General features: G+C 48.8%; 1 protein-coding gene across 1 annotated transcript in view; it reads right to left on the bottom strand.

The window, feature by feature from the left end:
- Positions 1-3226: 3226 nt before the first annotated feature.
- The window catches only part of GAP43 (growth associated protein 43), a 53272-nt gene continuing 40436 nt past the window's right edge, over positions 3227-16062 (bottom strand). The window contains exon 3 of the mRNA XM_082755160.1: positions 3227-3774. Within this exon, the coding sequence (XP_082611286.1) occupies positions 3686-3774 (89 nt within the window). The 3' untranslated portion in view covers positions 3227-3685. The remainder of the gene's footprint in view (positions 3775-16062) is intronic.

The raw sequence follows: 16062 nt of genomic DNA, 5'->3' as shown, positions 1-16062 counted from the left end.
TCCCTCTGACATCCTCTTCCCTTGCCACGCACAAAGTAACAACCACAGACACCTCCAGGCAAGAGAGATACTCCTCCGGAAGGAGGAACAGATGCATACTCCCTAGGGAATTCGTGTTGGTTGTTGCATCAGGAGCAGTAGTAGAAAAACTCCAGCTACTCGGCTGGGTACTCTTTGCTCCCCTCTTCACTTCTGGGACCTCCTGCCTCTCGTGCTGCTCTTAGCTCACTTGATACCCTGCTAGAAAAACTGTTCCTCAAATAACCCTGTTCTTCTTCCAATTTCCGTCCCATGCTACATCCTTTGTACTGGTTCCTTTCAGCCTTTAAAAATCTGGCTGAAGAGGCAACTCAAGGAAATCCAAATGCTTTTCTCTGCTCTCTTCCTGTACCCTGAAGACAGCCCAGCTTCCTATACAAATCTTGTGTACTACACATTAAACCACCCCATGCTTGAGGCAAAGGGTTTGTCTGTGCGCTCTCTCTCACGCTCTCTTTGCCCTGACTCTCTGGCAGGATCAGGACATGGTACAATAAGAAAGATAGGGGGGGTGCTTGGTTACAGCCAGTAAGTTCAAACTGGAACCAAGGGAGAGGAATTAGTATTTGGATTTTTTTTAGGTTTGCAGTTGGTAACCACATACCCCGTTCTCTTCGTGGGGGGGAGAAACAAAACACAAAACCCAACCCTTTGTTCTCTAAGCAACATGGCAAAGTATGTTCTTACAAATGGTGGCAAAACACACGCCATGCCCCAGCCGTCAGCCAAGGGGGAGGCAACATGCGAAATGCAAAGGTAAAACGTCCCCAGGGAGAGAAAAATGCTTCTGTTTATCAAGGAGGGAGGAAGGTCTGTGTCCAGAAGGACACAAGAGGCAGTTTTCTTTTCCTTCTAAAGTAAAAAATAGTAACAATGGAACGGAGGCAAGATGAAAGGTTTGGGATCTGAAGTCAGAAGAGCAGGGAGACCAAGCGGTCCTTGCAGACACGGACAAGACAGTCCTTAAGAAAGCCCTTTTAAATGGTCATGACAGGAGATGAGGCCAAACAAAAAGCTGTGCTCTCTCCTTCCTGCCTCCTCCCAAACACCTCTCCCACCGATCCTGAGAGCTGAACCTCAGTTCTCTCCATGCACTCACTGCTAGAGACACGGGGCGTCTGCAACCTCCCGGCCGGGCACCCAGCGTGCTACGAACAGCAAACACACTCTGCACCTCTCCTCCCTCACCTCGGCCCCCGTGTCCCTCCCCATACACCATCCGCCCCACGGCAGGGACGGGCAGGCTCGTGAGACCTGACATACGGTCCAAGCAATGCCTGATGTCCGCGCTACATTTGCTGAATTGAGGTCAGGCTGGAAGGTGTCTCAGGGTTTACTACCCATCATGACATGGGAATATTAGCATATATATCGTTTATGAAGTTTATGACACAATACCTATCTGTCAGTCAGCCCATCTTTCTACCTATTGAGTCTGTCTAATCTACTTTAGCTAGCTACGTTTCACTATCTCTATCAATCACCTATTGCTCCATATTACCTAATTTCTTCCTGTCTCTCTCTCATCTTTTTCACTCTAACCTTTCTTACTCTAGCTATACTCCCCTCTCTCTCCCTATCATCCATCTATCCGCTCTAAAATCTTTTTCTCCCTCCTCTCTCTAATCCCTGTTTTCTAAAATCTCTGTCCAATCTCTCTCCCACTCTCTCTTTCCCTCTCTTTTTTAATCCTCCCACTCTCTCTCTCTCTCTTATTTCCACACAAGGCCAGGAAGCGCGTGGAAAAGAGCCCTGGCGCATTTTGATGGCACTTCCAGTGAGCGGTCTACGTTCAAAGCGATCCTCTCTGAGGAGACACCGTTCATCTTTTCTCCCTATTTCCAACAAAGAGATGGAGGAGAAGAAAGGAGTCGGGCAGGGAGGGCCGGCCAGCCCTCTGAAGGCTGCAGGGCTGCTGCCCCAAAAGGCCAGAAAGGGACTCTTGGTCTGTCAGCAGACCCGTTTTTTGGTGTTATCATTTGGAGGCCAATTTAATCCTGGTCCTGCCAACTGTATTATATGGGAATACTGTGGGGTACGCTGGCTGTCGTTGCCAATGCAGCCAGGGAACCTTGCAATAGCTGTGGCAAAACGTGGAAAAACTTGGGCCTCAACCGAGCTTTTAGGAAAAGGCTTTAAAAAGACTTTAAGGGAAAAACCCCTCAATATATATAAAATGTTTGCTCTCACCAAGAGAGCCTGGGCCCAGCAGGTGCTGGGTGGGCACTGGGGACAATTTTGTACCCCGTGGGCTGTGGCCGTGCAGGTTCACGAGGTGGTGCAATGCCGCCGTGACAGGCCTCGGCTGCACTTCCAGATGGCTGCAGGGGAAGGCCATAAAGCCCAGGCCCACACCAGATCTGGGTGAATAAACCCAGGTTTTGCTAGGCAGCAGGACGGAGAGATTTCTCCAAGCGCTGTCCGCTGGCTCTTACGCCACCAGACCATGCCCTGGCTGCACACCTATTAATGCACTGGCCCGATTCCTGTTGCCAAACAGAACATTTTTGGGGGACCACGCCACGTTGCTCAACAACTTCTCCAACTCCAGAGAGGGGTGAGGACCAGTGGGGCCCCTCTTGGCCCTTGGTGTGTCCCCTGGCACCTTGGGGCCTCAGCGTGGACCAAAGCTGGTGCCTCAGCTGGGACCCGTGGGGCTGCTCCGAGGTCGCCACGCTCCTAGGGGCCTCCTAGAGGGGCACCGATTTTGTTCTTTCCCACTTTGCTACTTTTGTTATTTATGTTAATGCCTCATTCAGTGCTGATGCCTCACTCAGAATCCAAGCCCTAAAAATCCCCTTGGTGATGCCAGGGAGAGCGGCCGGTCACTGACCGGTGGCTGAGGAGCAGAGCAGGGCCACGCAACAGGAGGCCCACCAAGACCGGTCTGTGTACGCAGGCCAGAGGGTGTACGGCAGCATAGAAATGCGACACGGCGGTGTTAATGATCATTATTCTCATTTATTATAATTATTGTTCAGTTTGAAAAAGGAGCCTGGAGCCAAGCATTACGCTAATTGGCACATATTATTTTTTGTTCTAGTTCTGAAAACAAACTGGGGTTTGGTATTATTTTTCGTTCATTTGTTTGTTTTTTCTTTTTCTTTCGTTCATTCCATCACATTGAAAAAGGAAGAAAAGGATTATTATTATTTCTTTTTTTTTCCTGTTTTGCTTTTGTTTTAACTCACTCGGTAAGTCTGGACTCCTCAGATGAACGGAACATTGCACACACACACACTTGGAGAAGAGAGAGAGGAGAGAGAGAGAGAGAGAGAGCGCTCGTGGTGGGCAGACAGACACACGCACGCGCCAGGTCAAAGAACTCTGATACAGTGCAAGAATTTTCCCAAAATGATTGGATCATCATTACCAAAAAACTCGCCATAACAACACCAAGAAACAAAGAAATGTTTAAGCCACACTGTTTGACTGGGATTTTTCCTGCTTTTTTTTTTTTTTCTTTTTTTTTTTTTTCTTTAAATGTTTGCCACACAGAGAGAAAAAGGGTTTAAGTGGGAATGGGAGAGGGACGGACAGGCTCACAGACGTGAGCAGGAAGGGGGGAGATCGAGATTGGGGTGGGAAGGAAGGATAGAGGATAGGGGGAGGGAGGGAGGGGCAACGGGGAGTCATTTCTTAATGTTCAGGCATTTTCTTGGTCCGCCTTGCTCTCTTCTTCTTTCACCTCTTCCTGCTGGGCACTTTCAGTAGGTTTGGTTTCTTCTACAGCATCTAGTAGGGAAAGAGACGGTCCAGGGTTAGTCAGCCATGATCTACAGCATCCTGCTCATGCACACAGCCATTGCATGACGAACTGCATGGCTTCAGGCTTCTCTCTTCCCGAAGTGACCAGGTCTCATGGTTCCTGGCATTTCCACGGCACGGGAAGAATGTGCCAGGGCTCAGCCCAGCAGATGAGCACACATAAAATGCCTCCAGCCCCACCTGAAACCATGTGCAACTGGAAAGCAACCATCATTCATTACACATACCAATGAAGCCCTTGGCTTTTGTGCTAAAATCAGCTAGATCGGATACCTGTATCACCTTTTTACTGAAGCCACCAGCTGTGCCAACCACCCTGTAATTGTTGCCCCCTACTTTCTGCTACTGGCCCTCCCAGCTGAGTCTTGAAGAGGTCATGAAGAGAAAACTCTGCCTGCTCTTGAAGCTCTCAAGACCCAGAAGGAAAAAATAATAATAACCTGTAATTCAGACTTCTCTTACATCAAATAGAGGTCTAGAGAAATGTCTCTAAGCCTTCAAGAACAGGACCCAGGAGGCTGTCACTGTCTCCAGTTCTCTGGGCTCTCCTTTCAAAGGCAGAGCTGCCCCAGGGGGAAGCAATGGATGTAACTTGAGGCTGGGTCTGCCTGTCAGTCAGACACCTTGTGCCAGCATACTGTTTGCATGTTAAAATGTATGCCAGTAGCAATCCCACAACAAGGAACCAGACAGGGAATCAGTACTGGGACAGCCAGGAGGGACAAAGCAAACTGAGCACCACTCAAGCTGGATGATCTTGCTGCTAGGCTCATCCAGCCTAAGACACATATGTTTCTGAATTATTGACCAGCTCTCATCCTCCTTGGATCAGGGTACACTGGTGTGTCCCCAACCCTCTTTCATAAGCACCGCTAAGGTCTGTGCACCGTGTGGATTGGTTTTCACAAGTGAAGGCGGTGGTTCAGCCAGTAGAATAACACACAAGTATTTAGTGCAGTGGAGTGGCTGGTCTGCTCTATATCCCTTTTTCTCCCCAGTTCTCACTGATTGCCCCTCAACCTATACATACACTGTGGAGAAGTCAAGCAAGCAGCATTACTCCAGCTTTGGGATAAAAAATGGAGAAAAGAAGCAAGTGCCAAGGGCCTGGGAGGTGCAGGATGGAGCACAAGATTGCTATGTCACATACCTCAGTGCAGGCGCTTGATACACCTCCATAGCATCACCGGGCCTCTCGTGGTCATTCATGGTGGGCTCAGGAGTCCCTCTGAACCAGCCAGTTCCTGGCTTCTGCGATGGGCTATCAGATTATGTTGTACCAGCAAACAAAATGGGCCAGGGACTGCTCTCTGGCCCTGAGGCCAGCTGGCACCACACGGCTCCTGCCCATATGGCTCCCCAGAACAAGGGTGGATGTGTCTGGGAGCTGTCTGGGGCAAAGCTAATTGGCATGTTCAAAACCCACACCACGGCCCATGCTGTCAGCTTAACAATATTCATGTTCATATGCCAATGTTTAGTTTGTGAGGAGTAGCATCCTCACACCCATGTTTAGCATTAGTAGGATTGCGAACCTTTCCTGACTGAGACCATTTATTCATTCTTGCCTGGTCCATTCGGTGCCATCAGATGGCAGGCTTGTATTTGCTTCCAGCACTGCCAGTAGGTGCTGCAATTCTCACTTCCCTGTCTCCCTCCACTCCTCAGCCGCTCATTTACATGCCTTCCTATGCACCATTTCCATATGGCTCACCTTTCAGGTGTGTGTAACTTCCCACCCTGAATCAACTATGTTAGCTGCTCTACTTCTGGACCTTCAAATAATTTTTCTTAGTGAACTCCAGCTGCTGATTTTACAGAGAGCCTGTGGGAACATCTCCATCACCCAATACCAAGGCCTGAGCCCCTGCACCTGCAATTCCCTGTCAGCAAAAGCTGTGCACTTGCTTTCCCTTGACATTGAGCAACAAAACAGAATTACATTCAAAGACTCCTTCTATATATAGTACAGCTACAGCCACGAACCAAAACCAAAATAAGTTATTGATTAAAATAGGTTCCAATTATAGTTGGAAGGCAATGCAAGCTAACTTGCACCAGTTTGGTTAATTTTCCTGAATTTTCCTGAATGATTTCCTGAATTTTCCTGAATGATTTCCTTAATTTTCCTGAATGATTCAATCTCTGCAGAGGGAGGGGATTCCTTTTAATCCTGCTCTTCTCCCAGGCATTAGTAGCAGGACACATGGTGAATTATGGAGCTGAGAGCATGCATGACCATCCACACCTAAATGTAGGCCAAATGACTATTGTTAGCCAGCAGCTTCGCTAGGAGGCTCTGAGAGATCCTTAGTAAGACAAAATGTCTGCTTTCCCATACAGTAATGCAAGACAAATGAAAGATCATCAAAGGATGAGCAACACAGCTTAAGGAACACAAACCCCAGCCACTGCATTTCACTATATTTAAAACTTTCTTCATCTTCTCAGTGAAAAAATCTGATTTCCAGGGAATGCCCCCAGCACCCAGAGGCTCCTGGCTGGCAGAGGAGCCTCGCTGCTCCCGCTGCCCTTCTCTGGGGAGCAGCTGGTGGTAGGCAGAGACTGCACTGACTTCTGCCAGGGCTGAAATAGCCTGGACTGACTCTGAGGTCAAGGAGCACCAGAAAAGCTACAAAGTCAATTTGACACATATTTAAGTCTTAGAAGGGATCAGACAACACAAACACTGGACACATGGCAAAGTCAAGCCAATTTCCACCTTTGTGGATGGCCCAAAATATAAACAAGAAGTCTATCTTTCTGATGAGAACTATCAAGCAAAATTCAGCTAGCCATTCTTCCATTCTTCCTCTTTTCTTTTTTTTTTTCTTTCTTTTTTTTTTTTTTTTCTTGCATGGTTTTGAAGCAGTGAAGGGAAATAGCATACACACAGGTGCACCCTGCTGCCACTAAGCTTTGTCTTACCTCCTAGCAGCTTTAGCATCGTTTCATTGATCTTTAGAACAAGGGGAAAGAAGCAACCTGGTGTTATTATTCTGTAATGAACTTCAGACAGAGGTAACATCACAAAGGATAAACAACCCAGCATAAAAAATGAAGTTCAAGCTGTGGCACTGCTAAATCATAGCAGTGAAAGAAGAGGATTCTCTCTGTGCGATGGGAGCATGGTGGCGCAACCCTACTGACATCGGGGCCAGCTAATAGCAGCTTCTGATTCACAAGAAGAGGTGAGACAGTTTGTCTGACTCACCCTTCGCCACTTTGTTTGATGCAGGCTATTTCTGCAGTATGGTCTCCAGGGTTTTCTCCAGCCTAGTTTTCAGCATCCCAGAAAAGGGCTCTTAGGTGTCTCTGGGGAGATTATTAGGTAGCTATCCTGGGGGATTTCATAGATCAGAGAGGATCTTTCTTACATTGTTTTTTTTACCTGATGCTAGGCTTGATTTCCCACTTCCTTGAACTCAGGGCTGTCGCAGCTGTTGGTTTGTAGCAGACAGGTACAGTTCACAGACAAAACTACAGCCTTGGCATTGCACATTCACCTTGTACTTTGTTGGACTAGGTGTAAAAGGTGACAAGAAAGCAGGTGAAAATTCGGGGTGTTTATGCAAAGTGTTCTGTGTCCTGCTTGAGGCACAACTACATGTCATGCCAGGTAGCCAAATTTTCACCTGTCTAAAGCTGTCCCCTTCTGAATGCACTGGTTTTGTGAGGTCTCCTCTTGCAAGATGTGAGCCCCCTGTGTCGACTTGCAAGGGAGAGGACAAGCCAGAAGCTGTGAGTTATCTCTTAAGATGGACCTGGACTGGGGCAGCACAGAGGGATCATGAAATGGGAAAGCTGAAGTGGAAGATAACAGGCATCTTACCTAAGTTCAGGCATCTACACACAGACATCTCCAGCTGGTCTTCTCACCCTGTGTTTCCTTTCCAAGCAGTGCAAATAAACACAACATTTTAAAGACTATTAACCTAACTTATTTAGATGCCTACTATAGGACAAGTGGAGTTGCAGCCAGGGAACACCCATGTCTTTATCAAGCAAAGGTGTCTAGCATGGGTGCAGACATCCACATTTGTTCTAGAGCATCCCAGCCACAGAGACAAAGCAAAAAGAAGGGCCCAGGCTCAAAAAATGAGAAAACAACATGTGCATGCATTGAAGAAACAGTACAGGAGGGAAGGCTGAGATGTAATATTAAGCAGCTTCAACCTTTGTTTCAATCTTTCTAAATCTACGGTGATTTCCTCAGTCCAAATCATCCTATAGCATAAGACAATTTGGCATTGGTGATGAGCATCCATGAGCTGCTACCAAACCTGCTTCATTCGAGCACGCTGGGTGGGGCAGCCTCGAGCTGAGAAACATTTGGGGCAGCCTCGAGCCTAGAAACATTTGGGGCAGCCTCCAACAAACCTTAGGCTGTGACTGTGCAAGTGCTTAAGGGATAGAGCTCTTTGGTGGGAGAGGCTGAGGTGTGCTTGCTTCCCAGCTTAAGGGTCTGTGTCAAGAAGTGCCTCAAACCTACAGCTCCAACAGGTACCTTACAGGGAATTGTAAGTGCCTTGCCCACGGAAGAGAAATGATACAGAAATGAATTACAGATCCATGCTGAAATAGGGTCTTAGAGCGCTCCTGCCCCTCAGCACTCCATTTATTTCCTGGAAAGGGCGAGAACGATGTCTGTGAGCTCTGCTGGTGAGCAAACGCCTCGAACATATGCAGCTCTGGTTGCAGTAAAGCTGAGGCAGGCACGCAGGCAGCAGTATTGCTGGATGGTGGCACTTCCAGCTGCCTTTGCCTGTGCTGCGCTCTAATGGCTGAGCGTGCAGGCTCCTCTCCAAGTCTCTCCACTGCCCTACATTAGAGAAATTAGGTTGAGTGGATTTCCGGGTAAAACACTGTCTCTTGGGACCTGCCCAGCTCCCGTCTGACTTGCCAAGATTAATTAAATCAGAGCAGACATCAGTTTATGACCATAGTAGCAATAACCTCTCTGCTGATCATTTCTTTTGTGGCTGGTGGCTTGGGTTTTGTTTTCCTTTTCCTCTCTTTTCCACTGCAGATCTTTAAATTACCACAGCTGATGCCAAGATAAAAGAAATTGCACAAACACTCTGGGACTCTACTACAGATGCAGGGATTTTGCTTTTGCTGCTTTCCCACTGTTTGCATAATTATTGCTGATATTGATTGTGCTGCTAGAACATGCCTTTGTGCTAAAGCATTGCCCATGCCTCCTCAACCGCTGCTCTTTCTCTGGCTCCAGCCACAAGGTGGGTCCCTTTGCCATGCTCCCTCCTTCCCCCATCCACCCTCTGCCAGCTGCAGCTTGTCCAGAGATGGGACTGCAAACCTGTGCCTTGTCTGGTCCCCTCCTATTTACTTCCAAATATTAATCTGGGTCTTGCTGCCCTGTTATAAGCAGCCTTCATTTGCTCCAGGGACGGCTCTCTTTAGAGACATTTTTTGGAGGGTGAGGAATGCTGCAAGGCCCCGTTTGAAATCCATTACCTAAGCATCTCCTAGTTTTAACGACATTTGGGTCCAGATTTCGATCCAGGCTTCACAGCTTGATTCATCTGTCCCGATCCATCTGTCCTCCTAGCCAGCCAGGAGCCAGTTCCAGGCAGACAATGGTAGGTCTGAGACTGCTGAAACAAGATGCAGTTCGGGTTCAGAGCTGTCGCTTATGCAGTTCCCTTCCCGATCCAAGTTAGCCCATTGCAGTCAGCCCTGCTATGTGCCATACACAGTGCTAAAATCCTACGCCCTTCCCGCTCGCTGCTTCTGAAAACTGACAGATTTTCGCTGGCCCAGCAAAATGCTGAGAAGCGAAGCAGTCGGGGATTTCGGATGAGTGTCTGTGCCTGGCTCAGGGGGCCAACTTGCATGATTTCTCCCAACCTCTTCGCTTGCTACAGATGGACCCAGGGTGCTACATGGTTCCTGTGAGCCCTGGGGGTCTTGAAGGGCATGTGGCACCTGGAAGACCTGCATCCCCTCAGCAAACCCTGCAAGAAAGTGGTGGGGTGGGATGTCCCCACAGCAAGTAGCAGGCAGGAGGTCCCAGAGAGCTGCCCTGTAACTGCTGGAAAGAAGAAGGCAAAGAAGCAGGGAAATGAGGGCAATATGTGTTGTCCTCATAGATACCACAGACAAAGTGGATATGGGACATACTGGAGGCGAGGGATAAGATGTGGTCCATTACAGTTGAAACACAAAGGTGAATATGGCCACAATACATGGCATTTTGGGCCTCCCACTCCTGGACCACCTCATCTCTGTTTCAGCCCATGCCTGCCAACCTCCTCTGCACCAGCAGAGAGAAGAAAACCAACTCTTGCAGTCCCATGGCTGACGACTTTGGTCCATGCTTGGACAACCGCCTCTTTCCCTGATCCTGCCCAATCCTCAGAGGACAGCCAGCCCCAGATCTGTCTCCCCAGCTGCCTCTGCACCCTGTCAGGCTGCCGAGCCAGTGGCTGAGGGATTTCCCCTCCTTCCTTCCCCTCCCTTCCGGTGCCTTTGGTCCCCAGCACCGCGGAAATCCCACCGTGCGTCGGCATCCTGCAAGGGTGGGAAGGGGGGAGCGGAGCTGGGGGTGCGCGGCAGTGGGGAGGGGGTACCGAGGGAGTCAGGCTCCCGGCTCCATTGCGAAGCATCTTTCACAGTGTCTAGACACCAGCTGCCGAGTTGCCATGGAAACTCCCAACTTGGGCTGCCGGGCGGGAGCGGAGAGGTCTCCAGAGACATGGGAGTGGTGGAGGACGCGGGTGGAGAGAGGAGAGGGGGGATGTTCCTCGCGAATGTGAGGTGTTAACCCTGTTACAGCTACATTGGCAAACATTTTTGCTTCCTGAGGAGTGGGAAAGGAGCGGCTCTCCTCTCTCCCGGTGCCGTTTCCTTCCCGCATGCATGGATGCAGCCAAGCCTGAAGGCTGAGACAAATGGCATGCCTGCTGCTGGCAGGTGTTTTATTCCTGCCTAGCGCCAGCACTTTTGGCCCAGGCTTCCCATGCACAGTACCTATATCGATCTAACAAGGATTGCAATCCAGCTAGGACTGGAAGAAGCCTACGGGAGTGGTTAGGTTTTTCAGGCCATGGGCTCTCCTGTAACAACACCTCATTCTCGTCTGCCATCACAGTGACAAGCAAACGCAGCCCAAGGGTGCTTGCACTGCTTGACTTTCCAGCGGGGTGATGTACTAGTCTTTTTAGATATAATATCCAGATCATACAGGATATATACATATACATACAGATCATGTGGGCTATAATAACCAAATCATACATTTATGACAAACGCGGACCTTTGTGAAGGTCAAGAGCTGTCTCCATTGTGACCTTCCCAAATTGCTACAGGCAGACAACAATGTAAGCACTGGTCTTCATCATCGTAACGATGGCATAACTCAAAATTGTGGAAGTATTTAATTTTTGTGGCATCCCAGCCAGGAAAGCAAAAGCTTTTATCTGTATTTTAGAGGGAGCACAGTACGAAGAGCTGGGCTGTGGTCACCCAAGAGCCTGTGGTGTACCCATGAGGCTGTCTCCTCAGCTCTTCCTTCCAGCCTCAGCCAGCTCCTCCGCACACAGCAGCACCTTCATAGGTGCTGCACCTCGGCCCTGCTACTCAGCAAAAGGGCCTGTGATTTCTGAAATTCCACAAAGTCCTAATTTCAGGCCAAAATGGTGCAGCAATCTCAGTAATATCCCCACAAGCCGTCACAAGATGGGAGGGAGAAGAACGGCATTCATTACTTTACCTCCCTGAAACAGGAAGACCTGAGGAGAAATAACCCACCAGTTGTTTGCTCTTCACCTTCCCTACCCCTGTAGACTTCACATAGGTCCTGCAGACCATAAAGGCTACCTTTTTAAATTCCTTAAATACCTTGCGATTCGAACAGCTTGATTACAGATATTTTTACTGGCTTCCAGCTGTGGAATGTAACACTTGGCAGCTGTTCTTGGCTTACGCATTGGAAAACAAGAAGTCCCCATCTCATGCAACAGTGTTCTGTTGTGTCACCCAACTTCTCCTTGCTGGGTTAAACGCTGGAGGATGGTTTGGAAACAGAATGCATGTGAAAAGAGAGTACCAGGGTCTTGACAAGATGCACCCATTTATTCTTTAGCCTCTTTACTGTGATTGCCCTATGAGATCATAGGGAAGAAATCAGAGGAAAGATAAGAAGCAATGGAAACACCCAGAGCTGATTGTGGCCACGTGCAACAAAAGTGGCCTTACTGAAGTGGCTGATGGTGATTGCCATACAGCCAGGACAATCACAGAAAACTAGTCAATTCTGGGAGTGAAGCTTACAGCAATCTGGGGATGGAGGTGCACGTTTGGATAGTTCTGGCAGATGCACAGAGAGTAGCACAGCAAGTGACAGCTCTGCTGATCAGCCTGGCAATTGTGGTAGGATCAGTAGGGGAAGAAAAATGAGCCCAAAACAATGGCAGCCTGCTGGCATTCATGCACTGCTGATCCTGAAATAAAGAGGGCTCAGGACAGGAAGGAAACGTGCAGTGCTGGAGCTTTGGGGTTCTCAGTCTACAGCTCCCACCTCGTCACATAGGACAGGCTGTGAGGTTGCTCTCTTCCCCTGCCTCAGCAAAGTTGCTCAGGGAAAAGAGGCCAGAGGAGGAAATCTTCCATAATTGCAGCAAAAAGGTCTAGAAATTCCTTCGGTGCATCCAGAATTAATGTGCTGCTCCTCCCCTTGTTCTCCTCCCCCTTCAGCTGTCAGTGACAGGGAAACAAATTGCTGCAGCCCTTACTACAAACCACACGCCCGCCTCCCTTCCCCCAGACCAAAAGACATGTGCCATTCATAAGCAGCCTGACTGCTGGTCTCCATTATTAAACCCTAGAAGGCTGATAAACTGGGGATTCATGGAGCCTGCAAGCCTCCAACAACCCAGATTGCCATGGAAACCAAAGGCAGCCTCCATCTCTAGCAGAAGTGATATTGATCTAGCTGAAGGCAGGGAATTACAATCAAGGAGAGGATATAAAATGTCTCTTTTTCTCCCCTTTGCCATCCTCCCATTTTGTGCTGAAGCGAAAGAGAAATTTCATTTAGAGATCGTTAGTTTGTTGCAGTCCATCTTCATACACCAAGGCTCTGCAAATCTGATGCTAAAATGAATTAAATGCCTGTTGTCAGGCCTTCCACAGCCATCTCGTCAATAACTGTCCCCAGCAGTTGCAACATCAACACCACCAGCTCTTTGCATCAGGATATTATTAATATTTCCCATATGCACAGCTGGTGTGCACACATGCGGGATCCCAATGTGCTTGTGCAGAACGGGCACCAAAACACAGCTGCAGCTCTCTGGGAGGCATTTCAGGCTTAATGCTGTTCCCACCGAAGCTACTGGGAGCCTTTGCTGTTTGTTTCAACACGAGGATGTCACCACGCAGGTTCTGACAGCCTGGATATAGGAGGAGGGATTTTGAACCATGAACACGTGTGGGGAAATCCACAATCAGAGAAAACGCGGAGTGGCAGTGCTGGCGCAGAGCAACCCTCCTCTCAACCCCAAATCCATTATCTGAGACTGCTTAATCACGGCCCTCCAGGGGTGGAAAGAGCAGGATTCACAGCACTCATCCTGAAAATCTGGGTGGACAACTGGGCACCTTCCTAGCTCACGCCACAAAAGCCTGATCCTGCCTGGTTTGTGACCTCACAGATTAGATCTGGGGGGTGTGGTCGATGCCAGGCTGAATATAAGCCCACAGCGTGCCCTGGCAGCCAAAAGGGCCAACCCTACCCTGGGGTGCATCGGGCACAGCACTGCAAGCGGGTTGAGGTAAGGGATTGTCTATCTCTGTTTTGCACTGCTGCGGCCTCGCTACGAGTACTGTGTGCAGTTCTAGGCTGCACAGTATGAGAAGGACATAAAACTATTAGAGAGTGTCCGAAGGAGGGCAACTAAGATGGTGAAGGGTCTAGAGGGCAAGAAATATGAGGAACAGCTCAAGGAACAGATCCCTTGGTTTGCTCATCCCAGAGCAGAGCAGGCTGAGGGGAGGCCTCATGGTGGCCTGCAGCTCCCTCAGGAGGGGAGCGGAGGGACAGGCGCTGAGCTCTGCTCTCTGGGGACAGCGACAGGACCCGAGGGGACGGCATGGAGCTGGGACAGGGGAGGAACAATCCTGGGAAATCTGTTCCTGTGAAGGGGCAGCAGCTAGCATCAGTAGTTCTGGGTTTAGTTCAAATAAGGGAGTGTTTTTTACCCTCTACCAGGTTGCCTTCTGCAGGAGGGACTTTCCATCCTCCAAATGTTGTGAGCTCTGCACCAAGTGCATTGGGGCGGCTGCCCCACAGTAGTCATCTTGGTTTAATTGGCTTTTCACTAAAACAGTTCGATCAGAAGGGTAATGAACTGATTAATGAGGGCACCCAGCAGGTCGGGGACACCTCATAGGGACACAGCGTGTCAGCCCCATGTCTCGTGCACAGCCAGGCTACACCACCCAAAACGCTGGAGCAGGAGGCTCATCTGGGTTGTGAGTGGCACAGCTGAAGCTTCCTCAAGGTGAAGCAGCCTGTACTCTCAGCTTGGTTGAGAGTCATCATTTTGATGACAACCATCACAGAAACCAGCCTTATCTAGGGCAAGAACTTGGACAGGCCTGAGCTGCTCTGAAATTGCACTGAAGTGGAGGCAGTGGCACCCCACCGTTTTGTGCTCATGTCGTCTCCCCTGATCCTCTGGCTGATCCTATTCACTGCAAAGGTCCTTGGCTTAAGTCCTGCGTGGTGGTCACAAAGAGATGTTGTGGGATTTCTACTTGAATGAACACGTTTCTCTCGCTCTTCCTCTCCTGATGGAGCTGTTCCACTTCCATAAATCATTAAATATTCATTGGGCCAGAGGAGAAGATTGGCTCCGTAGCCTGGCTGTGAGGGCATTCATCTTGAATGGGGGAGACCAAGCTCTGCATCCCAGCCTCAGTACATAATAAATAATTTATACAAAATGGAACATCTCCAGCAGGAAGCATCAGGGGAAACATTGCCCACATAGCCAGCAGCCCAATGGCTTGCTTGTTAAGCTCCCTGGATTTCAGCTTCCCTCTGTAGGTCACAGGCCCATCTTGTCTTCTGTCCCCTTCAGCGAGTACCTGACCCTCACATATGAGCTACTATAAAATCAGGCAAGAGTTTCTCTTACTACTTTTATCTAGAAATACCACCAGTGGGATGTACTGGTATGTTATGTTCATTATTGATAAATTAAGGGGTTCTTTAATGAAGACATGCTTCACAGAAAAAAAAAAAAAATTAGCCTGGCAGGACTCAGAAGCTCTGCATGGAGGTAGTCTGAGCTGCAACAAGGCTCAAGCCCTCAATATGGTAGAAACACGTGTGAGTGTTTTGCTAGAGATGAGGACAAGAAGTATACTACATCATTTAGGAATGGCTGGAATTTTCTCTTTGTTCCCTGAGGTAGAAATCAGTGACTCCATCCATCTTTCTCACAGTCATTTGGCTTCAGCCATGAAGAAGGTTTCTAGCCTGAGGCAGAAAGAAACGTTTTCTTTCTCATTTTGTGTGTCTTTATTGAGTGCAATGAACAGTACTGGGTTAGCATCTCTTGAGACCAAAGCCTGCTGTTCATCCACAGAACTGGTGCTATTCAGTGGCAGTGCCATGCATTTCTCCCCAGTGACTTGCTGCCGGACATCAGGTGTGTTCAGGAGAGGTTGTGTCATGGACAGGAGGTAAAGTTTAGTCCCTGTGCCTGGCACTGTGTCTGTTCACACTGATAAGTCTCCAGATTAAGGCTTGACAGTGCAGGGACGGGTTTGTGCAAAGAGTACCTTCACCCCCAAATAAAATATTAAAGGCATATGTCAAAACTGCTTACGCTGTTGAAGGATCTTTTAGTCACTGGTCCCACTGACTTGCAAACCTGCAGCACCCTGAATGTCCATGGCACATAGTAGGAGCTGTACACGGGGACAGGATGACCAGGTATGGTACGGAGGCGATCTTGTGCCAGTGCATACTCACTGTTTGGCAATAAAGTTACTTCCTTTCACTGCGCTTTGACCATCTGCATCCCTTAACATAACAGACTGTAGACAAAGGACCAGACAGGATTTCTGTTGTGCACATTACAGCAGCCTCTGATCAGACCCCGTCAATGCAGAGAGGGTCCCACCACCTCTTCCAACCACAAGGGAAAGCAGAAGGGCAATGTTAAGATATTGCACTGAGCTCTACACAGGGAAAGAAACATACAGATCATTTGCAAGCCG

Source organism: Aythya marila (assembly GCF_965140915.1).
Source record: "Aythya marila genome assembly, chromosome: 1".
NCBI classification, from domain to species: Eukaryota; Metazoa; Chordata; class Aves; order Anseriformes; family Anatidae; genus Aythya; species Aythya marila.
This window is presented reverse-complemented; position numbering and strand designations above follow the sequence as displayed.